Below are 25,942 nucleotides of genomic sequence, written 5' to 3' on the forward strand. Positions count from 1 at the left end.
TAAATTAAAAATGTATTTCAAATTTGCATGCTAACCCATAATACAGTCAAGCTAATACGGAAAAGATTTAGAATTACTTAAACTGTAGTAGCTCAGCTTTCCCCACCCCGTGCCATCTTGAGGTCAGGAACAGCACCAGGCTTCTCTGTCTGACACCCGCTAGCAGGGCAGCAGGAAGGGAGGCGACAAAGCAACTAACTTTAACAACAGAGCAAGTCATCCCAGGGCTGCTCAGGTGCTACCAAGCCTTCTTCTCTTCTATAAAAAATGACCATTAGTTATCTGCTTCTTTATCTGACCTAAAACAGAAAATGCCCTGTGGTTTGGACTCATCCCCAGGAAGATACTCGACTTCTAGGCTTGTTTTGTTTGGTTAGGTTTGGTTTTAGAATGGGGGGAGGGATTCCACAAGGCCTGTGCCCATAGACTATTGAATGCACGATGCTTCTGATCATCAGCCCTTCCATCCGTGATGCCACAGCTGTGCACAGCCCCTCCGTGTCATGTCTCCCTGATGTAACAGTTGCTTCCAACTTAGAATCACTCTTCCCCACAAGATGAAACCACAACACGTTAACCAGGACGCAAGGTTATCTCCATAGCAAAGGGCCAGCACTGGCCCCCCAAACACACACATTCTCTCCTGACCTACAGCTGCCTCCAGGGCTCCTTTCTAAGCAGGAGCCTATTCCTTCCTGTGCTGGTCTGTTGTAGCACTGGAATGTTTTGCTTGGCATTTACGAGCACCACTCTGGAAAAGCAGGAGGCCTTGAGCCATCTGTCCCCGGATGACATGGGGCCACCTTCTCTGGAAGTTTGCATAGGATTCCAGTGACTCTGCATCCAGCCAGGGAAGGAAAGAGCATCCAGAAGCCCTTTAGGGGAAGTGAGCCGTGGCCAGGCCAACACAGTCGCTCGTCCACTCGTTCATTCATTTTCGCAACACTCGTTCACTGAAAACCCTGTATGTGGAGTGCAGGAAGCCAGATTAAGCTGTCGTGGTCACACTGCCAGGATGAAGCCACTGCCTCAGTGACTCAGGTGGGGAGGCCAGTCCCACTCGGAGATCCACGGGATCCCACAAGCCCCTTCAACTATCGCCGCAGGAGGGACATCAGGAAAGCACATCTGAGTGCCTCTGAGCAATTCCCGCAGCTTCTCAAGCCAGACGTAGAGGAAGATTTATTGGCGGGGCATAGAGCTGTCTTTATTTTGCCTTTTGCATTTTAACCTCCACATTTGTTTTCTGGGGTGTTTCATTTTGTTTTATTCTGTAATTGAAGTCCCAGTCCTGTGCTGAGTTAGGTTCAGTGAACAGATTCATCCTTGGGGCATCGTCAAAGTAGACAAAATTTTAGCTTTTTGTACCATTTGATGTCAAAGATTCCTGAGGATTCAGGGGTCTCTCTTGGGCAAAGCCAGGCTTGTCCTAATTTAATGGTGTAAAAAAACAAAGACAGCCAAGAAAGCTAGAAGGTGAGTTGGCTGAAGACCATGAGGGTATTATGTGGGTGGGAGGGCAGATAGCCGTGGTTGCCTGTCTGTTGGCCTCGTCTTTCTGAGTTGTGGGCCTCAGGGGTCAGCGTCCCAGACGTCAGGCTAATTTTTATCCCAATTAGTGACCTGAGAAGGTCTGATTTTGCCTCAGCTAGTCGACTGCTAACAGCACAACAGAAACTAGGTTTCTTTGGATACTTTTTTCTTAAAAAAAATAGAAGCTCATTTCACCTAAAATAATGTAAAGTTTTTAAAAGTAAGATAATGTTTGTGTCTACCTGCCTGGACTGCTTTCTCTCCTGAGAATAATGAAAATAGCTTTTTAAATCTCACCAGAACTGTTTGCCTTCAGGTTAGAGACTATTTCACCGAGTAATACCTCCATCCCTCCCACCCAATTTATTAGGTTATCTTGTTCTTTGGGACTCCTGAAACTTGCAGGGTGAAATGCTTGCTCCGTTAACGATCTCAGGGGGCCAGCTGCAAATCAGTGTGTGGCTACAGGCATGCCTGGGTGTCTGAGTCCCTGGAGTCTAATTTTTGGATGTGAAAGTAAGAATATTCAGTCATGTTTTGGCTACCATTGTCATCATGTTAGAAATCGTAGAGCTAGAAACTTTCTCTAGTTACAGTAGCTGTATCTTCCCCACTTTATAACTCAGTGATGGCACAACCCTAACATATGATCATCCTTAAAATATAAAGGACAGAAAGAAAGAGGAAGGGAGAAGGAAAGGAAGAGAAAGGAAGAGAGAGGGAGAGAGAGAGAGAGAGAGAGAGAGAGAGAAAGAGTGCACTCACAGCAAACTAGCTGTCCAGCTGCCATTTTTGTATAACTGACTAACCCAGTTGAGGCGTTGAATTGTGTCCCCAAAAGAAGATAGGAAGTTTTAATTTCCAGTTTCTCAAAATGTGACCTTATTTGGAAGTAGGGTCATTGCAGATGTAATTAGTTAAGGTGAGACCATGCTGACGTGGTGGCCCTAACCCACATGAGCCATGTCCTTGTGAGGAAGTGGCCGTGCAAGGAGGCACGCAGGGAGAAGGCCGCGTGGGGATGGAGGCAGAGACTGGCTTTAGGCAGCGGCCAGCCAAGGAAAGTCGAAGGCTGCCAGAAAGCCACCCACAGCTACACTGACGCAAGGAAGACGTCCCTGCAGGTATCAGAAGGATCACAGCCCTGAGGACACCTTGATTTCAGACTTCTGGCCTCCAGAACTGTGACACAATAAATTTCTATTGTTTTAAGCCACCTGGTTTGTGGTACCTGGTCGCAGCAGCCCTAGAAGATTGATACAGGGATCAGCACAATGGACAAGACTCTGCCAAGAAGGTGTCCCGGGTCTTATTCTCTCTCTGCCCACGTTCCCCCGACCCCGCACACTCCTCTTCCCCCCACCACTCCCACGTGCACACAAAGGGCCACGTCGTAACCCAGGACTGGATCTATGGATGGGGCTGTAGTCTGTCAAACTGCACGAGCCCTCACAGCGTGTCCACGAGTGGCCCACGGAGAAAGCACCTGCAGAAGGAGCTGGCAGTGCTCTTTTGCTAACTGAATGAAGGAAGTTTTTGAGAAATCCAAGTGAAATGCAAGAAAGTCAGGTGGAGTTCTTCCTAGTGCACAGAGAATTTCAGAAGAGAAAAAGGCATCCGTGTGTGGATACACCAGTCTGCTCTACAGGCTGTTCGGGCCTCAGTTTGCCTGAGGTCATTGAGGTCTGAGCTTTCAAATCCATCCCCAAGCCTCCCCTCAGCTGGATTCCTCCACGTCCCACCCTCCATGTGCCGTTGTTCCTCAGGATGACTGAAGACCTGGGATGCCGGTGGAGCAGGGTGTTCCCTTCCCCACACCAAGGTTCAAATGCATGTCAGGGGTCCGCAGGAAGGATTTCTCCCAATAGGCTGGTCTCATGCATCTTCTGTGTGATTAACTGGTAACCCAGCCAGCCCTGATCTGCGTACGGGGGTCCCATGCCCTCCTCTCCGTCAGTGAGAGGGGCCTGAGCTGGCTCTGTGTGTTTGGGGCATCTGGTCCCTTAGCTGGAAAGGCAAGAGGGATATGAGTTCTGACTTGTCGCACTGACGAAGCTACTGTAAAATCCCGACCTGGGCGTTAACATTTTCCTCTTAGCTTAGGGCTTACGTGGGTGCTGGGGGTCATAGATGCTTTCTCTGGCCCCTTGGAATTGCAAAATAATGTGATCGTCATGAAGCAACATGCAAATTAAAAACTCACCCTGCACCAGCTTCTTAGGATGTTGCTTGGGTTGTACGGCCGCTACTAACTACTCAATATGGTGTCAGTACAGTCAAGACAGGGAAAAAATGAGTTGAAAAGTCCTTGAAGTCAAAATTGTTTTTAAATATCTGCACCTCTCAGTCACTCTCACTGTGCTGTTAGACACAGCTGTTGCAGGCTCAGAAAGGAACTTCATTTAACTTCATCTCATAAAAGCAGTACAGGCAGCCTGGGCTATGGATGACCTGACTTACGGCGTTCCGTACTTGAGGTCAGGCTCCCAAGGCTCCCCGTAAGGATAATTTGCAATTAAATAATTAATTCAGGAACAAGTTTCTTCCACACATGTGAACAAACCCCCGTGGCGCAAGCAGTTCTTTGATGCAGCATCTTCAGGCTAGCAGCTAGTACCATTGTTATACGGTCGTTTACACACAGCATCACTTTCATCTTAATCAACTTTTTCGTTCAATTTTACAAGTCCGTGTTTACCCTTACGACCATGCCTCCAAAGCAATAGTCAACTGCAAGTCCAGGTGAGCCTGCAATGAAGAGAAAGGTGATGACAAAGGAAACAAAAGTAGAAATAATTAAGTGTTCAGAGAAGGGCCGGACGCCGACATCCACTGGGAAAGCATCAGGCTTCTGTCGGAACAATTATAAAGTGAGAACAATGGAACATGTGAAAGGCAGTGCTCCAATGAGAGCGTCAGTTATTACTAAGCAGCGCAGTGGATTAATTATTGAAATGGAAAGGTTATTACCGATTTGGTTAGAAGAGCAAAATGAGTGTAACCTTCCTATTAGCTTAGCATTGATGTGACATTAGGTGAGTTGTTAACCTTTAATATTCTTTTTTCAAATTTCTCCCATTTCCTATCTAAACTTTTTGGATGAGTTTGTTTTTATGTTCTGTTTGTTTGAATTAAAAGAAAGAATACAATAGTTTCGGTAACTTACTGTTACAATACAGGGGTATTATTATTATTACAGTAGTATTACCACGTGTGAGCCATTACAGTATTATTATTATTACCATATATTCACTGTTTGTCAGAGATCCAAGTTATAATACATACAAATCCAACCTAAAGACATCCTCAAGAACATACCTCATCCATAACCCAGTGACCACCTGTGCTAGTGACACCGGAAAGTGTCACTGCTCCGCTTCATTTTCAGAGAGAAATGGTGACCTCCTTGCGCTCAAGAAGCTCAAATTTTTCCAGCCACCACGGGTTTGGTAGGGAGAAAAGAGCTCCACTGTAAGCCCCGCCTTTCTGGAGAGTTCTCTGAGGTCTCAAGCCCTTAAACCACTGGGAACAGGAGATTCTGTCTTCTCTTTCCTACAGGAATCCACCTTTCCTTTGCACTTGGGTCTTGCATTCTGTTAATAATATTCTCCAGTCTGCATTTCCTTATCTTCCTCTCTAGCTTCCTAGCCCTTCCCCCTCCCTTACCATTCTGTAGTTAATGCTAAAAAGCATGAGTGCCATGTACGAAGAGCTTCCTAGGTGTCAGGCTCTGTGCCGGGTGCACAGATATTTCACCTGCAGGGTAGGTATTGGCAACCCCCTTTGGCCATGAGGAAAGTGAGGTTTGAAGGGGGTTATCCAAGGCCCCACAGCTCAGGATTCAAACCCACACTCTCCCTTTTCAAAGCCCACGTGGGCTCTTTAATGCTACACCACATCCTCCTGTTATCTCATCAGCCCAAGACCCTCCGTGGGGAAGCTGGGAAGTCGCAAAGCAAGGACAACACAAAAGCAGGAAGTGGTTGCCTGATGTTTGTGCTTAACTCAATATAATCTGTGCAGCTTATGTGACATGGTGTCCGTACGTAATGAACTTTTATTTTTCAGGTCATAATGGCAGTTACATGTGGGGAATAATTGCGTGTCTGCTTATGCAGGATGCGTTGGCATCACTGCCTGGAAAGTTGTAGTGGGGACGAGGGCTCCCCCCAGCACAGGAGACCCTGGGTAGGGGCAACTTACTGACGTCCACCTGGGCCCGATGGGGAGTGGGCAGTAGGTCAAGACTTTCCATCTGGGTTATGCCTTTGTGATACAAAATCATATGAAAGAGTAAAATCGGGTGCCTGCTTGCAAGTTGTATGAAAATGTATAATTCATAGATGAGAGTAGCTGGTAGAAATTAAGTTCCCTACTTCATTTTTATTCCTCACATGATTGTTCATTTCAAGCACACTGTCTTTTTCTGAGAGTAATAATGAAAACATTGAAGAAACCATGTATCTAATTATCTACTATCTATCCCAGAAGTATAAAGAAAATGTTACTAATACTCTCCTATTCCTTCTTTTCATATTTGCTATAGCTTGATATAAAGTTAGAAGTCTATATTATTTTACTGTGTTCTCAAAATAGGAACCTTTTTCGTTTTGTTTTAAATGCAATCTGGGTTTGAAGAGAGATCCGGAATGTGTGTGTTTGGCTAGTGTGCAGTGCAGACAGGCACTAGGGATTCTGACGTTTGTTGATACTTGAATTCTAAGTCCTGTGTGTGTGTTATTTTGTTGTGTTGTTGTCTGTCTGTCTGTTTGTTTTTAATAGACCAGGCATTTGGAAAGACCTAAAGACCATGGGCTCTGTGTCTCTCTCTATATTCTTCGTCACACTGCTTGTCCTGGGTAGACAGGTAAGAAGTCTGGTTTTTATATACTTTCTCTAAAGGGCTGTATTAATAATGCTTTGCTGTGCATTGTACTTAACTTTCATGCAAACAAATGTTTAAGAATCAGAATCCTATCGCTTAAGAGAAAAGTAGGTAGCACAAGGTGTGGGTGCTTAAATATAGACCAAAGGAAAAACATCTCTCATTTTTTCCCACAAAAGGCAAACTTTTTGAATGGCAGAGATGTGAATTAATGAATGTCCTATTAAATCTCAAAATAAATTTCGTAGGTTTTATAACCCTATATGAGTGTTCCCTAATAGCTGGCACTATTTGAAAAAAATCTCTTCTTGACTTCGTTTGCATTTCAGAATGTGTGCACATTTGGGAATAACACCTATTGGGTGTCGGACAGATGTGGGGGTTGGGGGGAGGGGATGGGGATATACCTACATAGTGAGTGCGATGCTCACTGTCTGGGGAATGGACACGCTTGAAGCTCTGACTGGGGGGGGGTGGAGGGGGCATGGGCAATATACATAACCTGAACTTTTGTACCCCCATAATAAGCTGAAATAAAAAAACAATAAAAAAATAAGTATATTAAAAAAGTAATGTATGGTGAAAAAAATAAGTTCTTCCAAAAACCAGAGCGCACAGTAAAATGTCAATAATTAAAACAGTCTGGTACTGAAGCAAAAATAGGTAACTTGATCCACACACAGAATTAAGTAGTAATTAGAATAAAATACAAGATTACCAATCAAAAAAAAAAGTGTCTTCCTTTTGGAGCCCTTCATATGAGTTTCTAACGTGGTTGCTGCTTATATACACAAAGGAGAGGATTCTAAACAGATCGTATTGCTTGGGAGGATGATAGATGATGGATAGATAGGTAAATAGATAGAATGGATGGATAGATGGGTACAGATTTGGCAAAATGTCACTTTCATTCCAGTGTAACTGGTTCCAAAGTACTCTGATTCCTTCCAGTAAGTACAAAATGCTACTTACTATGCCATAGCAATCACTCAGGGAAACCTGAGCAACTTCTTAGCATGGTACATGGAGACCTTCAAACTTACGTGAATTGTGCTTGCAGCTTTAACTGCTTCCTTGGGGGTGATTTCATCTCATGTTTCACTTGTGTCTGATTTTGAGTGTACACCTATGTCTTCTCCACACCTCCCACCCCCTGCTAATCACTTCTGTCATTTTATTGTAAAACTAGCCACACCACTGGTTTATCAAAAAAAAAAAAAAAAAAAAAAAAAAAAACGAAAGAAAGAAAGAAGGAAAGAAAGATCTGGCTTGACATCATGGCTCACTCCTATTGTCCCAGCAGTTTGGGAAGCCAAGGCAGGAGGCTCGTTTGAGGCCAAGAGTTAAAGACTAGCCTGGGCAATATAGCAAGACTAAGTTTCTACAAAAAAATAAAAACATTAGCCAGGTGTGGTGGCACACATCTGTAGTCCTAGCTACTGAGGAGGCTGAAGCAATAGGATCACTTGAGCCTAGGAGTTCAAAGTTACAGTGAGCTGTGATCACACCACTGCACTCCAACCTGGACCATAGAGCAAGAAGACTTTGCCTCAAAAAAAAGAAAGAAAGAAAGAAAGAAAACCCCCAAAAATCTATTTTTCAAGTGTGAGGGCTTTTTTAGTAAGTACATAGAAAGATTTCTGTTTATCCAAAGGGTGGAAAATTAGACATTAATATAATACTTTAAATATAAACAAAATTTTAAAATACCTTTTCTGCAGTCTCTTTTGAAAATGCCTCATTACCTGAAATAAAAATAAACATCATGCTGGAGCAGGAGGAATGTTGTTTGAGTGCACCACACAGTTTGAATCACATGTAACTGATGAGTAGTCATTGTTCTTTCAAGTTTCAAATTGTGGATATTTTTAAAATTCCCATTTGTGCATGAGAGGCCATTTGTGTGTGTGTGTGTGTGTGTGTGTGTGTTTTCTTTTGGACTGTCATTGGTATAATTAATCAAACCAACAAAACAAAACAAAAATCCTTTAGTTAGCTCTTCTCTGCATTTATTTGTCAGTAAGTTACTATCTGTGTGAAATACACCCTCTCTATTAAGCCCTCCTATCATGGGGGGATTCATTCAAGAATATCCCAGTATATTAAATTATTTATACCATAGGAGGCACAAAATGATGCCAACATTGAAAAGGCTCCTTGTCAGTAATTGGGCCTCTCCATTTTTAACAATGCTAATAACTAGTTTTAAAATACACTATATTTTAATACATTATGAAACATGAACACATAGTTTTTACCAGCAGGCACTATCTTAATTAAATGATATGAAAATGAACTTTTCTCTAAATATAATGAGTGATACTCTCTCAGTACAATGCAATCCCAAATGAAAAAAATCCATAATTTACAACGATTACTTAATTATATAATTTGTGGTAGGGAAAAACTAATTTACAAATACTAAAAGCAAATTGCCACAAATGAGCACTACTTTTTATGCAAATCATCAAACAGTGCACTCTTTCTACAGATGTAGTTTTCATTTATTTATCATTTATATTCTACTATGCCTCTTTGAAAAAATAATTCTGGCCATCCTTCATTAGCGTAACTTCCCGAGAAGCTTTAATGGCTCTGACTTGGAAGCCTCCAGTGTAGCTGGTTGGCCTGTTCCTGGGGCTGGCCCCTTTTGTCACTTATTTTTTGCAAATCCACGTCAGAGGTTGACTGAAAGACATTTCTTGGGGACAGAGGGCTTAGTAGGGAGGGTGGCAGTTCTGTTCGGGGGTTCTTTTTTTTGGTTTGGTTTTGTTCTTTTTATTTTCTCTTTAAAACCTCCACTCTCTGGCAGGACAAGATGCCTATTGTTTCTTTACCTCTGTGTCCTCTTGTAACAGAATGAATATTACTGTAGGTTAGACTTCTTATGGAAGAACAAGTTCAAAAAAGAGCGGGAGGAGATAGAGACGATGGAGAACCTGAACCGCGTGCTGCTGGAGAACGTGCTTCCCGCGCACGTCGCCGAGCACTTCCTGGCCAGGAGCCTGAAGAACGAGGTCAGGCCGGCCGGGCTGGGGGCCGGGGGCTGGGGGTCAGATGCCACAACGACCTCAGTGAAGGCTGAAACCTTCAGCAATGACTTAGAGGCTGTGGCACTTCACACATCTGAGTATTCAAAATGCCCAAGATGAGCCAGAATTTTTCGGTTTTCAAGAGGATTTTTGGTTGGTGATGGAGACATCCGGCAGCACAGCCCACGGTCATCCGGGAGACTCAGGATGGGGTATAAAGTGTAGCATTTACCAGAGTGGACTCTGCAGTTAGACTTGGTAGCTGCAGCCTAGGCAAGGAGTACAACTACTGCGTGCCTCAGTGTCCATATTTGTAGATGGAGAACTGTACAGCAGCAGCCTCGTAGGACTGTGGTCTGGGCGAGTTAATGTGTGCAGTGTGTTCAGAGGCATCCATCCTGCCACATGGCGGGCACTCAGTTAAGTGCTGCTATTCTCGTGCGTATTCTCGTCATCGTCGTTCCCCCAAAGGTCACTCTGGCCTCTGTCAGCAGACAGTGGGGAAATGCAGGGTACAGAAAACCTGTCCTTGCCTTGCTAGGTGTACTTCTTCCCCTCAAGAGCAGGGAAGTCAGTGGAGTTTATATTACTTTTATAAAACTGACATTTTTAACTAAAACAGGCTCCGAGGGGCTTACTTCTTCCCTGTGACCCTGACTCCCTGGATGCAGTCAGGGTCACTGAAACCAGCCTTGGTGATCACATGTGCCACAGGTCGCCTACCATGGATATGTGTGTTCACAGAAGCAACCATGTTGCAGGGAGAGAAAGTACAAGTCTGCACAACAAGCCGGCTCAGGCATATTGAGTGCAGAATTGAAAGGAAATCCTTGATTCTATTGTCCACGCATTTTGTACAGATTTTGAGGCAGTGGTGGAAGGCATTACAGGGTGGTTGGCCCTGAGGACAGGAACATGACGCGAGTCTAGCTTTTTCTCCATTGGGTTGCCATGCCCTGGTGTGTTTGTGATGAGAACTCATTGAGGGAGAACGGTTCCTCTGAGGGGCCACCAAACCTTAGAGTTATTAGTTAAGTGCTTACTCTCTGCTAAGGGATTCATCTGGGTGCCCCAAAGAAAACAACACACTGACAGTGTTCATGTTGAATGGGTTCCCTCGCCCTGCCAGGCTCACAGGAAGCACCACCCACTAGCAATTTTCCCTCTGCTCGGAGCTCGGCCATCTTTTTTGCCAGGGCTCTCCTCACGTTCCTGGTGGAGGGAGCACCTCCCATGGTGCATTGCGCCCACAGTGGCGCCTGGCCGTTCTGTGTCAGGCCGTCTCAGGGCCTGGAGAGCCCTTGTCAATGGGAGGGCAGATCCTCCACACCTAGGACTAGCCCCCATGCCCACCTAACAACCCTTTCTTTCTGAAACCTTCACTGAATTTGAAGGTGTCACTGTGTGTTGGTAAAATAATGGAAACACCTGGAAATTGTGTTTATAATACCTTGCAATTTTACTCATGTCTGTGAATGAAGAACTATGAGTCTCTTTTTATTTAAAAACAAAAGGATATCCCAAATAAATATTGTTGGTGTCTAATAGAATATGAATAAGTAGCCTGAGGCGTTTCATTGGTTCTTTCTGGTCTAAGTAAAGAAGTGACTTGATGAGTTTCATCTATTCCTCTCAGAAGACAGGAAAGAGGAAAATTCATAAAGATGCCCATCCAGAGGACATAGCCATAACGAGTTATTTTAGGACAATCTAGTAGTTTGGGAAATCACCTTTTAGTCATTTAAAGTACACTTTTTACTAATTCAAAACTCCGTGGTCTCTTGTCATTGTCTCAGGCAGCAATGACAGAGTGTGAGTGGTCTCTTGTCATTGTCTCTGGTAGAAATGACAGAGTGTGAGTGGTCTCTTGTCATTGTCTCAGGCAGCAATGACAGAGAGGTACCTCCTCTTCGCTGGTAGCGGCAGTGGGAGCCTGCATCGGCGTCTCAGAAGCCTTCCCCTGAGAGCAATGGGCAGGGGCTGGGGTGGGGTGGGTGGAGTGGCGCACTTGAGTGATTTCTTTGGGACTCCTGGCAGAAACAAACACTTGCATTTGGAGTGCTTTTGTTTAAAAGGTCTCCTAGCGCTCACACTTGCTTTTCTTTCGAGCAGGACTTATACCACCAGTCCTATGACTGCGTCTGCGTCATGTTTGCCTCCATTCCTGACTTCAAGGAATTTTATACGGAATCAGATGTGAACAAGGAGGGCTTGGAATGCCTTCGGCTCCTGAATGAGATCATCGCCGACTTTGACGATGTAGGTACTGAGAGTTACCTTTGAGGGGCAGGAGTAGACCCAGTCCCTCACCTCAAGATTCTTGTGCATTTGAAGTTAGTTCTGTACAGTGGGATATCTTTAAAAAGTTGTCTTTTGGCATAATTTCTGTTGGCTGGCATGAAAGCCTTTTGCTTTATTTAGGTCCTAGACTAATTCTGGGGAGACAAACACAATGTATTTTCAAAGCTGATATGACTGCTAGAAACAGCTACCAAAATCTGTTAAATCAAATATGTATCCAGTGTGCTAGTGAATTCTCTGCAAATGCTTGAACTCCAGGGAAAATACTTGCCCATACCTTTATATATAAATAATAATGAATTATAATAGATTATTGGCACATCTGTGCATACTTCAAGGTCTTTGTCAAATATCAACTTGAATCATGCACGTATGACATATTTTATGCTTGAAAAAGTAATATGTATGTAGGATAATACATCATATTTTAGAAGGGACAAAGTGTATGCTTTTGAATTTGAAATAGGTGTCATTTTCAACTTTCTACATAGAGAATAATGTGTTCTATTTTCTGCTAAGAACAAACACACCTCTGGTTTTAAGGATACTGCAGCTACACTATTCTTATCATTGTCATGCAAAGTAGAGGGAAATTGACATATGGGAGCATATGTTCATCACGATTCATGGAATTTTGAAATACAGTGATAAGATTACGTAACGTGAGGGTTTCAGACTGACCTTTTAAATGTCTTGTGGGCCCTGTGCGTTTTGTCCTACCACCATCATCATCATGAAGTTGACACTAGCTATTCCTGGTGAGGTCATGACCAGCAGGTGTCCACTGTTATCCCAGGTGCATAGTGAAAACCAGTGGCACGTGTGGCTCACTCAACCCTCAGTAAAATAAACCCCTCCCAGTCCTGACAGGTGAGTGACAGTGGTTATGTGGCTGGGTGTTCACCTATCTTAAATTCTTTGACACGTAATCCTGAAAGAATCTCCCCTGAAGGCTGAGTACCAAGGACGGGCAAGAAAATGCTTCTGGTCTCCAGCTGGTGCCACTTGAGCCCTGCCCTCCTAAGCAGACACAGAGCCCTCCGGGGCTGCCCTCACTTGCACACTCCCCCATTCCTCCTCCTTCCTACAGCTTCCGCTCTGATGCTTACCTTTCCCCCACCCCATCCTAAAGTAGTAGATTGAAGGAGTCAAGTGGGAACCCAAACAAGAAGTATTAGGGTAGGGGCTGGTGGAAGGAGCCATTCTAGCCCTTTATTCCCCCCATCTCAAGCACTCAGAGGGCAATCATCGATTCTCAGCACTAATAGTTGATCATAAATCTCCCTGACCATGCAAGGAAGACCTCACTCATTGAATCATAATTTTGACTTTCAAACACATAGTTGGGAAATTTATTTGAGGCTATTATCATTTGCGTCATAATTTACCTCAGTTCCTTCGCTAGCAAAGTTTGAAAGGCAGTTCACGCTCACTGAAAGTACATCACTACACTGTATTTCCTTCGAAGCACACGCTCTTCATGAAATGCATGAAACGTCCTTTCCCAGCAAAACCCAAGGTCATAGGGGGAGTAAGCAGTGGTTGGAACAAGTCTGACTGGCATTGCTGTGAACGAGAATTTGAGAATGTCTCTACAAAGTGCTCAGCTTCAGGTCAGCGCCCAGCCCAGCTCAGTAACCAGATGGTTGTCATTCTTCCACAGCTGCTGTCCAAGCCGAAATTCAGTGGAGTTGAAAAGATCAAGACCATCGGCAGCACATACATGGCAGCGACGGGTCTGAGCGCCGTGCCCAGCCAGGAGCACGCCCAGGTGAGACACGTTGGCTGCCCAGCAGCACACGTGAGCCTCCGTGCTGCCCGCAGGTCACACCGGGCCCAGAACAGTCGCGCTGTGTGACCTATGAACTCTATGGTGTGTACAGCCTGAAGTTCAGCCCCACAGGAAAAGAGAATTCCAGAGGCTTCTTGGGGATTGAGAGTCGGTTCACAGAACACCTTCTACTGGTGAACAGGAGCAGAAAATAATAATCAGTAGCTGCTTAATACCAGATGAATATATAATGAAGTAAATGAAGAAAACTATTTATTTAAAGGAGACTCATTAAGAATGGCTCCTGCTCTTTTGATTTAAAACAGTGTGGTCAAAAAACAGGTTGGCCACATAGAAATTTGGTTGCACCAGTGATTTGGGCAAAATTGAGTATCTTTAATCAATTAGAGTTGTTGAGATTTTCTGTTGTGTACGTGTTGTATGTATGTGTGTGCGTGTGTTACTTGTATAACATGTTGGGATACCAGTAGGGGCAAATAAGAGCCCTCTCCCCTCAGGACTGTGGACTCTGCTGAGTTCAGCACAGGGAACTGCACTTACCAGACTCACTTTCTGCAGGCAGGCGGTTCCCAGCTGTCGGCTTGCAGACAGTTGCCTTCTCGCTGTGTCCTCACATGGCAAGGAGAGAGAGAGATCTGGTGTCTCTTCCTCGTTTATTAATACAAGGGCACCAGTTCTACTGGGTCAGGCTCCACCCTTATGACCTTGGTTAACCGCAGTCACCTCCTAACAGGCCTGTCTCCAATATGGTCACAAGGGAGGTGAAGGCTTCAACATATGAATTTGAAGGGTACACAATGCAGTCCAAACCACTCTCTTTGTTTAAAATGTAATTATTTTAGTTCATCCTGGATTTTTCTGCATGGATTTTGATTTTTCTAAATATTGCATTAGGATATAATTTCTCATGATTGCTGGGCTTTTTGGCACCTTCTAAAGTTTTGTGCCTGAGGTGAAGCCTCATTAGCCTCGCCCGCATCCAGCCCCCATTCGGAGGCCTCTCCAGCTCGTCTCCTGGGGAGGGCTGTCTGGGGTATGTCCCCCGATCATGCCCACTCCAGACCTTAGCTTCATGACAACCAGCCACCGAAGCCTTGGCAGTGCCTTGGAGCAGGGACCTTCCAAGGCACCACCACATGAAGACCCGCTCTGCATTCAGCGTGTGGGCTGGGCCACCCTCTGTCACCCTCTGCATCCCCGAGTGCCACCTGCACCTCTGACCCTGACTCTGCTTCCACCAGCCCCTGGTCTCCTGGATCTTCATCAAATGTCTCCAGGCCTTTTCTCTTCCTTTCCACAGTCACACTTTATGGACTGATAGTCCATCTCCACTGCCTTTATCTTTTGCCTTCTACTTTCTCCCTAAGACTCCTCAATCCTGCCTCACCAGTGCCAAGGCCAGGACTTCCACCCTTAATGATCAAAAACCACTGCCAAATTCCAATTCCAAGTGCTTTTGCATCCTCTGAGCTTCTGTTATCCACGTCCTGTCTGTGGCTGGCTGGGGCATTTACCCAGAAATCCTCCCTCAGCCAAAGAGCCCTTCCCTTGTCTGACTCCAGCCCGTGTCCCTCTCTGTGGGCCACTGTGGTGTCCTTTCCTCAACCCCTCCTCTCCACCAGGGGTCTCAGCTAAGACTTCGTTCATCCCATCTGCACACTGGATCCCACCAAAGCCATCGTCCACTGTTCTGACCATGGGGCCAAGCTTGGATATCACTTCCAGCTTCCTGTGCACACTTGCTTTCTACCACTACTGTCATTTTTTTCTTGTCCTCCCCACTCCAAAAACAGTGCCAACCTTCTGTCCCCAGTCCCCTGCCCTGACCCATCTCCTACCTCTCCCTGCAGTCTCTGCACCAGCCCTGAAACACACGTGTACTTCTGTGCAGACCAATGTTCCCAGGGCACCCCTAAGCCTGCTGTGTTTCTTGTCCCTCAAAGTCCCCAGCAGGGGGCCGTCACCTAGTGATTACACGGGTTTGTCCACACAGTGACTGAGTGTGTGCCCACCCACCTCCCCAGCAGTGCCCAGCTTCCTTCACTCTGATTTACAAACCTGTCGCTCCTAATGCAAACCCATTTTTCCCTGACATTTTTGAACTTACTAAATGCCTCCTGAAACTTTAAACAAGCCTAGGAGGCAGGTGGTAAAAGTCCGCAGGGCTGCAGACCCGGGTACTCTGCGTGTGTCTGTCTATTCAGAGCTCCCCACGGCGGCCTCTGATGATTTCTCCCCTCCTCCTCCTCCTCTCTCGCCCCTTCGCCGGCCCCCATCCTTCCCTATTCACACCTGTGCCCCGTGTTTGTGCCCGTTCCATCCCCTCTACCGTGAGCAGCTGCAGCTATCCGTGAGCTGCTTACTGACTTCCTACTGAGTCACTACTGTTAATATGTCACCATTTTCAGGGTAGAGTTGAAAAGGCACAACGTTCAATGAGGCTGCTCATAACTGTCTATCATAGCTGTGTTTTCTGCACTTTAGTTTCCTTGTGTGCAGTGCAGGAGGCTGTCGGGAAGACTGCATTTAATATGCAAAATACTTAATAGACTCCACGGGCATAGTAGGCAATAAAAATGCTAATAGTAATAATAATGCAATTGTGGTTTGTACCCTGTTTTGCATATTGGTGTCACTGACCCCTCCAATAGCACAGAGATAAGGGTTTGGGACACAAATGGAGTGTGATATGCTGTCTTATTCATGGAGGGAATGTCTGCTCAATACTGTATGTGCTATGTGTGATTAGAGCATTTAATTAGATTCTTGGCAAGGTCATCCTAGAAATATTTTGCAGTACAGTGAAGTTATTCTGAAAGGAAAGCTCATCACATTTGGTTGGGGAAAAATAACATGCTTTATAAATATATATGCTGATATTTTTATATGAAATGAATGTCACTTTTGCCTTTTGAAACCTACCTGAAATAATGAGCTTAAGCCTTTGTTTCTCTAGTTATAAACAAAATACTTTCTATTTATTATTTAACCAAATCTTTAGTTTGGCAACAAAAGATATTCAGTTTAAAAAATATATAGGGTACTCGAAGGATTAACGTGTTTTTCTGAAATCTCAAAGAGGCAGAATACCTGGGTAATAGCCTTTTGAAATTTAGCTTTTATTTGTAATTACCTCTGCGTTTTCCATCTGCAGTAGGAACATAGTTATCCACGGGGAAATAAACACATAGGAGCATACCCACACCCAGCCAGGGCAGGGCTTTGGTGTCCAGCTCTGTTCTGCTTCACTTGTATTTTTTTAATGAAACAATGGATTCTAATTTTAAGCTTAAAGTCAACATCATGACTAAATGGCTGCATTACATTTCAGAGCTGATTGTTGTTTTTGAAAGAAGCAGGCATTTGTCAAGAAATGGAATATGAAATTGAGAGTGGGCTTGCATTCCAACGCTGCTCCCATCTTTCTATGAACACACACCCAGAGGAGCAGCCAGTCCCGGCTGGATTCAGCAGCAGTAGGAAAAGGGAGCTTGCCCATCTCTGGGGCACTTTGCCCTGAGGACCTCACTTTTCTGACCCCATCCTTGCAGCCTCTGCTTGTTCATTTCTATGACCTTTACAGCAAACTGGTGGTTAGAGGTATGTTCTTCTTGGCTTGTGGAGTGTTTTTTCAAAAGGATATTTCACTAAAAAATGATTGTTTCTAGCTTCTCCTAAAAATTGGTGGGTTATCTCCCTGGTCTTCGTTCCCGTTGATGACAACCAGGTGGAGCTTGTAAGCAGCTGCTCCATTCAGACCTGGCATGCTCTCCCCAGTTTGCCACAGTCCACACTGTTCCCTGTCGCCTCATTCCCTCTGCTGCACTTCAGAGCCTCCCCTGCTCAATGTCTGAGGGGCTGGCCAGGCCCTATTGTAGAGGAATTCCTTCTTTATGCCCCAATCATGAGCTAAGTCTAACCTTAGCATTATGTAAATAGTAGTTTTGATCTTTTCCAAACAAATTTTACTAGGAATTTAACTAAGTCAAAACCAAACTGTAAGGAGGAAAATCTTCATTCAGACCCATGCTTTGATCATAGTATTGTTGTAAGAAGCCATACCTCTAGCTTTTATTCACAGTTTTGACTAGTTGATGTCCATCGCCAGCCACACGTTGGAAGGAAATAACTTGCGGTGCCAGAACAAACAGGGAGGAGGGAAGGGTGCGGAGCACGGGGAGCAGGGCTGGTTTATTCTGTGTCAAGGTATGAGCACTGGTGCCCGTTCAGTTTTTGAAAATATTTGTGTTGTTGCTGTCTTTTTAATTATTTTATTTAAATGTTATTTAAAATAAATTTATCATTTTACTTGTTTACATACCTAAGCACATTCCTCAGCAGGTTTGCGGGTTGAGGGCAGGGAGTGGTTTGAGAGAGCACCATGTGGCCTTTGCTGAGTTGGCCCCTTCGAGATACCTCCAGGACCAGCCTTAGCATTTCTCTACTATTCCACTCCCTCCATCCCCCAAATCAGATACCGGGCTCCATGGGAACCACCTCTGAGATTCCTACACTCGCTCACACTCACCCACCGTATTAGCGAAACCAAGCTGGCCGACAAAGCTGTGAGCAGGAAACATTTCCTCTCTGCAGGCCCCGACTCCTGTGGACGCTCCGTCTCTGCTGGACCCAGGGGCCGCCCAGCTCGGTGGTCAGGGATCTTACTCAGTTAGCTGTTAGGTCATCCAGCTGACCTTTTCTTTCCCAAGTGCCAAGTCCCGGGTATCTGCTGCTGACAGCCCTTGGGGTTTCACAGCCTGGGAATGAACGGGGAGTGCACACAGCACCTCCCAAGTGAGGGGAGCACACAGGCTGGGAACACCGGAGGGACCCGCCAAGGGGGCCGGAGAGGCAGCAAGGAGTCCTGCTGGGAGTTTCTGCGGCCGGTTTCCTAGCAGCTAAGTGGTTCATTGAAACCAGTAACCCTACTTTCCTTTGGCTGGTAAGAATAGAGATCCTTTAAGTCTCTGCTGAAATGAAAAGCAGAATCTCCAGGCTGCGTGTTTTTGTACAAACACGAAAGCTATTATGTGTCGGAGGTAGAGAAGAATTGCCTCCTACTTTCATGCTGTTTACAGGAAATGAAAAACTGAAACAAAATGAACCATCCCTCTTCACTAGACATACTTAGAATCTCGAAAACACTTAGAATGTCAGACACTTAGATCCTTGTTACAGCTGCACGTCAGTGTAGGACGCTCTACGTGTGGGAAGAGGGAGAAATACCAAGCTGAGTCGTAAGGTACTTTCTTCCTGGCGTCTTCCTCCTAGTTGCTTTTTGTGTCGAGCAGAGTGATAACGCTTCTCTGCACTGCCATGAAGGAAACTAAGTAAATCCTAAGCCCCAGGGGTGCAGGTTGAATGCATCACCTATATCTATTCATTTAATCTTAACTGCACCCCAACAAGGTAGTTAGTTGTTGTCCCATTTCATGGATGAGGAAACAAGACCAGAGAAGGTAAGTGGCTCTGCCAAGACCACACAGCTAATGACTGCAGAAGCTGGAGCCAATTTTGCCTGACTCAGGTGGTCCTCACTGAGCGCCCTCCCAGGTGAGCTGATTATCACAGCGTCAGCTTTCGTGCTCACTTGGAAGAGGGTTGATGTCCCCTTCAGAAAACCGAGAAGTCTGATCAGATCTAGGAGCCCCAGGCAGGAGAACAAAGTGCTCCTTAGGTAACAATCCCCAGTTCCCATCAAAATCAGACAAAAGGAGTTTGAACACCAGAAGTTTTCCAGCACAGAACACAGTGCCAAGCACAAAGCAGATATTCAGTGAATATTTATGGATGGAAGAAGGGAGGGGAGAGAACAAGAGATGACGGTCATGTTAATTTTAGCCTAAAAACTTGAGTTGTTACCAGTCACTTAGGGTATAAAATAATCTCAATAAACATGCATCTACTTTAAGCAATGTTCCTTGCTGGTGAAACTTCCAAAACAACCAGCTTGTGAAATTCGTTCCAGAAAATTGAATAAGTAGTCTCACTGTTAGCTGCAAGTCAGTTAAATATTGGGGGATATCTAACAGAAATTATTTGGATCGTGGGAGAAATAACTGCTTCATACTGCCATCAAATATTTATGAAGAGCTCAATGATAAAGACTTTTTGAAATGAACTGAGTTCTTTAGAGCCTGAACATAATTTTTTCTAGGGTTCACTAAGCCCAAATGAGTTATTGACATTGGATTTAAACCCCATTCCCAGAACTCAATCTCTTCTTTTATTACTGAGGCCACTTAAAACCTCCAGTTTAAACCTACTGCCTGAAAACAGATCGGGCAATGATTTATCCTGGAGCGGAGCTTGTTTGCTGCACCTTGGTTTGGTAAAAAGCAAACCCTATCTCCCACGGCAAATGTGACTAGGATAGTTGTAATTTTTACTACCCAAGAGTCTGCTTGTTGATTTAACAGCTTGTGCTTCCTATTAAGGAGCAAGATGTTTTCCAACTGATGGAACAAACCTCCAAATCATGTTTTCCCCGTAAGTCATGAGACAAAAAAATATCAGTGAGCTACGATAGAAAAGCCTAACTGTTCTTAAGAAATGACACTTTGCATTTCCACCAAAGTTAGCTGACAGTTTGCTTTGTAGTTCCAATAGTTTAATTGCTCCATTTTTCTCCCACAATTTTAAATTAAGGATTTATGGCAATAATACTGTTTCGTTCATCTTTTTTGAAAATGATATGATTCATCTGAGGAGAGGAAAAACATCTTCCGCTCTTAACCAGAAATGTGTCCTCTCCATTTGTATATATATTATTTGGTGGAATGATTCTCAACTGGGAGCAATTTTGCCCTCATTTATCAATGACTGGAGACCATTTTGGTTGTCACAATTTGAGGTAGGCGATGCCACTGATATCTTGTAGGTAGAGGCCAGGGATGGTGCTAAACCCCTGACAATGGACAGGACATCCCCCAGGACAAAGAATTATGCAGTTCAAATGTCAGTGGTGCCAAGGTTGAGAAACCTGCTTTATCGCACTACCTCTCCATTCTCCTTCTTCAAACACCGTGCGGATTAGTTGAGTAATCCTTTTTTCCTTTTCCTTTTCCTTTTGGTTGTTGCCTTGGTTTTCTCTGCCTCACTGTCATCTTGAATAGGAGGTTTATGTCCAATGTCTCCATCTGCCTTTTCACTCACCCCAACAGGACCCCTGAAGGCTAGTTTTTGTCATCACTTTCCATGGACAATGCTCCCCCAAAGTCATCAGGTGCCTCCTCTTTGTCCCTGAGACCTTTCTCCGTCTCTGATTTAGCTCCCTCTGGGATTCAATAGAGTGTAACACTTGTCCCAGACATCATTATCAAGTGCTTCTCCTGTACCAGGGACTTAATCTTGTGTGGAGACAGGGATTGATGGAGCCCATGAACCGGTGGGGGAAGCAAACTTCCAAAGAAAGACAGCGTTGATTTCAGTGCTGACGCAGACGTCCCTACCGCAGGCCACCGATGCACGGCGGGGACTGCGTTTCAGCTAAGCCTGGGAGGAACTGGAATAGAAACTGCCCCCCAAACTATTTTCATGCACCTAACCATCAATTATTGGGGGAGCAGGAACCATCTGGACGTGTAAATTAGTTGAACAAATTCTGTGTACACACGAATAGAGAATCTATTTTTAAAACATAACCAAAAATAGAAATGTTTAAAAAGATGAATTTCAAAAGTAACATACACATAATACTACCAATTAATGCTAAATAGAAACTGGCAACAGGAATAATAAATAGAAATAACAGGAAAGCAGCATAGAAATTCCCACTGTCCCTGTTGGAAACCTCCAGGACTTCTCTCCTCCAGCACCATAATTCTCTCATCCTCATGGATGACAGAGCACTGAGGATGAGTCAACGCAGGAAACTGTCACCCCTGTACATTTGCCAGGGCTGCTGTAGACCAGGGGCTTAAACAACAGAAATTGTTGTCTCACAGTCCTGGAGGCTGGAAGCCGGAGACCGAGGCATGGGCAACGTTGGTTCCTTCTGAGGCCTCACTCCTGGGCTTGCGGACGGCAGTTTCCCCCTGTCTTCACGTGGCCTCCCCCTGTGTGTGTCCGTGTCCCAATCGCCTCTCCTTGTAAGGACTCCAGTCATGCTGGATGAGGGCCCACCCGTATGAGCTCATTTTACCTAATCACCCCTTTAAAGACCCTCTCTCCAAATCTAGTCACATTTGGAGGTACGGGGTCAGGACTCCAACACAGGAACTTGGAGGGACACAGTTCAGCCCTTAACACCTTCTGCCTCTAGGCATAACAGAGAGGAAAGGGGATGTTTCCAGAAGCAGGGAGAGCTGCAGCGGGGGAGAGTGGTGGCCCCCGGGGGAAGCCGTGAGCAGGGATGAGGAGGAAGGACAGGACTTCCCACCGGGCAGTCCCGGCTGGCAGCTCAGGGCAGGCAGGGGCCGGGTCAGCCTCGGAGCCCAGCCCAGCAGGGAGGGTGTAGAGGGGCAGAGGGAGAAAAAGGCAAGAGCCCCGCCTCAAAGCAGGCCTCCACCTGCTTCCCCTGGTGACTTCTAGACTAAAACAACATAGGCTCTCCTCGGTCGGCCGGCACGCTTGCATGGTGCTTTTGGCCTGAAGGTGCCTGAGAGACTCAAGTCAATGTCCTCTAGAGTTCACGCCCCCTTGGCCACAGCAGTGCAGACAACGCGCTTCCTTTGATGAGATTTAACTTGCAAAATGCCTGCAGTGCCTTGCAGCGTTAGGATTTGTCACATTCCTTTACGACTGGAAGCTCAGGTTTGGGGCTGAGGGGAATACGTCCCACTTTGTCAAACTCTAATCCCATCTGCACGCGGTTGTCTTTTCTTTAGGAGCCCGAGCGGCAGTACATGCACATCGGCACCATGGTGGAATTTGCTTTTGCCCTGGTGGCCAAACTGGATGCCATCAACAAGCACTCCTTCAACGACTTCAAACTGCGAGTGGGTATGTGGTGCAAAGAGGTCTGGGTCTCAGCTGCGGAATAAAGAATGAAGTCGTGGGAGATGGAGAGATGGTCCTTGGGATATTGGAGTAGAACAATTACAAATGCATCCTTAGGGCAGCAAGACTGGATTACAGAGGGAAGGGTTCAGGAAAGCTTAAAAGGCATTTTTGGACAAATTAGAAAAAAAGCACCCCTTCTAGGTGGGCCTACGCTGTAGGCACTCAGTTTAGCAAGTGGAGCGTGGGCTGGATTTCAGTCCTCACGGCCCTGTCCCTCCAGCCAAGGTCCTGTCTGCAGGGCACGGTGTGCACATCCTGAAGCCGTCCCGAGTTGCTGATGGACCTGCTCTAAGCCATCAGTTGAAGGAGGCTCCATCACCTTCTCACAGCCTGTTTCTACAGTGAACCAGGGCCTGCCACTGACTGTAAGAGAATTCCAGGTTTCAAGGATGTAAAAATATTTTTTTTAAAAAAAAGAATCTTAGAATTGTTAAAATACAATCTCACCTTCCTGGGCCTGCAGCCTGCAAGAACACAAAATGTGTGTCCAAGTTCTGAAATAGCTAAAGCTTTTCAGATTGTGTCCAAATCCTACAGAAAAATCCTACTTTCTTTAAAGTTTTTATAAAAAGTAACCTTTACTTTGTTGGGAAAAAAAAGACTTTCTGATTTCTAAGTTCTTAAACTTTAAGTTGACTTTTTTTTACCATGTTTCATTACTTGAGTTTTGCAAGTTCTTGTTTTTAAAAATATGCCATCAAGTTAGCTCATACTTACTTTGTAATGTGGAGTTACTTGTATCCATTCACGATTTGTAAGAGCTTCTTTGACCACTTTATGATTTTCTTGGCAACACATTTTACTTCTGAAAGTTGGTCCATATGAGAGTAATTCTTGTGACAAGTTCTGTCTGAATGGTTTTTAACTTTCTCTTGCATAGAGTTTTCAACTTTTAAAAAAAATCCAACATTCAAAGCTTTCTTCCTTTACTGGGGGTATGTCCTGATTTTAATCTAAACCTAGAAATATTTTGCATCTCTTTAACAAATAAGAATTTCTTCTCTGCATGTGCTATTAGTTGTCAGCATCTAAGCACATTTTTCTTTATAGTTTCTCACCTCTGTGTGTGATGAACCTTTATTGGGGGCTCTGCCTTATACAAAAAGTTGGACCAGGTGGCCAAGGCACAACCTGCTGACCACATCAAACAGGGCATACCTTTGGTTCTAGAGCCTCTGTGTTGTTTTGACAGGTAGAAAATGGGCTCCTCAAACTTTCATACTACCTCTCTTTAAAAAAAAATCTCTTACCTGGGAGAATGTCCCCCTCTATGGTCAAACATGTATGGGACAAAATATTAATAACACTGCCCTGCACCGCAGCCTGGACACAGGACAGTTACTTGCCAGTCACTGTGCTGCATCCAAGGCTTCATTTTCTTGGTCTAGACTTTAATGATATTGTTCAATTAGTGTGAGTGGTTGAATGGACCTCCTTCAACAGGTGTTTGAGATTGAGTGCCTACTTTACTCAGATTATTAGATAATCATTAATAATTATGACTATACACTCAACCCCATATACCAGCCCTTTTATTAATAGATTTCCACGGAAGCCTAAACTCAATGTTTCCCTTGGCCTTTGAGTCGTCCTTTCCCCAAAGCCTCAGCCTCTCCTAGGCAGCGGCTTCCCTGCTGGAGCTTGGTGCATGGCGCCGCTAAGTGGCAGCTCAAGGGTAGGAACTCAGAAGAGTGACATTGCCAACAAAAAGCAATGGTGCAAATAAGCAGCCAAATTCACTCCTAGCATCACTTTTCTGCATATCAGGCTGTAGAATCAGTTGGTTAATCAGAACCACAGATCAAGCCCACTCCTACACTAAGTGGAGATGGCCTCGTTGCCAGCAATTACAAATTCAGCCTCCCCTTACCCTGCCCCCGCCTTGGAGCTGCTGACCACGCAGGAGTTGGCATCAGCCAGGAGAAAACTCACGGAAGTCCGGGCTGTAATCACCGGCCAGCGTCCAGCAGCTGCCTCCCGGGTACTCTGACCTGTGCAGCAGAGCTGGAATAAGTTATTTGCAATCTCCAAAGCAGGGGTGTGTTTTATTGAGTACCCCACAAAGGCAAAGGAGAATTTATTTCTCATCTCTTTCACACCTGCAAAGATTTTCTGGAACAGTGTTTGCACTGAGTTTCCTGGCCTAAGTCTCTATTGCAGAGGGGAAGCTTTGCCTAGGATCCATGATAAGCTGCAGCACACTGAGCTGTCCAGCAGTTAGAAGTTAAATCTCGCAGACACACCCCCTTCATCAATACAGTTTGACTAATGCAGGAAGGTGGGTCCTGGAGATGTAGTGGGAACAATCTCAGTACCCCTGTTTCTGTTGCTGTGGCCTTCACGCCACTCCCAGAACACCTGTGGGCTGTGTGTTTGGACGGGGTTCTCAGGACCTGTTCAGCTGGGTGGGGGAAGAGCCCAGGCCTCACCTTGATGAGAGAAGTTGATCTGACTTTTGAAGCTTCGGCTCCTGATGGCGATGCCGTCTCCACATTCCGCACGCTGTCAAAGCGCACCCTGACCCCCCATGCACACATTGATTAGCCGTGGTTTGTATCATTGCGATTACCAAGAGGAGAGGTCAGCGCAATCACTGTCAAATTCATTGTTAGCCATGCCCCCCGGTGCCTGATCACCTGGGGAGGAAACACACAATGCCCAGGTGCCCCAAGAATCCAAGGACTCGGTCTTGCCCTGGCAAGAACTGGTCCAGCTGGGCTGAAGAGAGGTGGCTTCGGGAATCGCTGCAGCGACCTTCTGGTTAAGTCTCCTAAGAGAATACAGCTCGTGAGGAGGCTTACGCCCCGGAGGGCCAATGTTCCTCACTGGGATGAATGCAGAGCAGTAAAGCCCCCCTCTTCAGGGGCCAGGAGCCCCAGCAGCCACACTGACAGGCCTTCCAGAGCTTGCCTGGAGACCACACTGTGCGTCCCCGCCCCTCGCTAAGGGTGAGCTCAGTCGGCCCTCCCCGACTGCCCCAGCATCCCCTCCAAAGCCAGGTTCTTAGGGACCCCCCAGTCCACTCCATTCTACCTCTCATCTTCTCCCCCTTGTGTATTTGTAGGTGGTAAATTTCTCCAAGTTTGTATTCCATCAAAATCTCTTTCTTACACACATCAGGATTGTTTTTTAATGCTGTGACGTGGGTGGAATCCCTCACCAGCAGCAGCAGCAGCAGCACAAATTTGGGGGAGTCCTTTGGAAAGTGGGTTAGCGATGAGATCACTACCACAGACACGAACACGGTCCCCTTGAATTCAATGAACATCCCAATGAATGGGATGTGCACAGAAGCTGGTGGTGGAGACAGGGTCGAGTTTTTAGGAGCAGGGCCGTGGAGCCAGCGCCTGCCTTTGTGTCCTGCCTGTCATCTGCTCCCTGTCTGATGGCTCCCTG

The 25,942-nt window shown here is 45.5% G+C and overlaps 1 protein-coding gene across 1 annotated transcript in view; it reads left to right on the plus strand.

Moving 5' to 3' along the window:
- Nucleotides 1-25,942, plus strand: part of ADCY2 (adenylate cyclase 2) — a 365,223-nt gene that overhangs the window by 334,067 nt on the left and 5,214 nt on the right. The window contains exons 19-23 of the mRNA XM_045565786.1: nt 6,316-6,400; nt 9,277-9,435; nt 11,563-11,709; nt 13,415-13,522; nt 22,372-22,486. Of these exons, the coding sequence (XP_045421742.1) occupies nt 6,316-6,400; nt 9,277-9,435; nt 11,563-11,709; nt 13,415-13,522; nt 22,372-22,486 (614 nt within the window). The remainder of the gene's footprint in view (nt 1-6,315; nt 6,401-9,276; nt 9,436-11,562; nt 11,710-13,414; nt 13,523-22,371; nt 22,487-25,942) is intronic.

Source organism: Lemur catta, chromosome 12 (genome assembly GCF_020740605.2).
Source record: "Lemur catta isolate mLemCat1 chromosome 12, mLemCat1.pri, whole genome shotgun sequence".
Classification (NCBI taxonomy): domain Eukaryota; kingdom Metazoa; phylum Chordata; class Mammalia; order Primates; family Lemuridae; genus Lemur; species Lemur catta.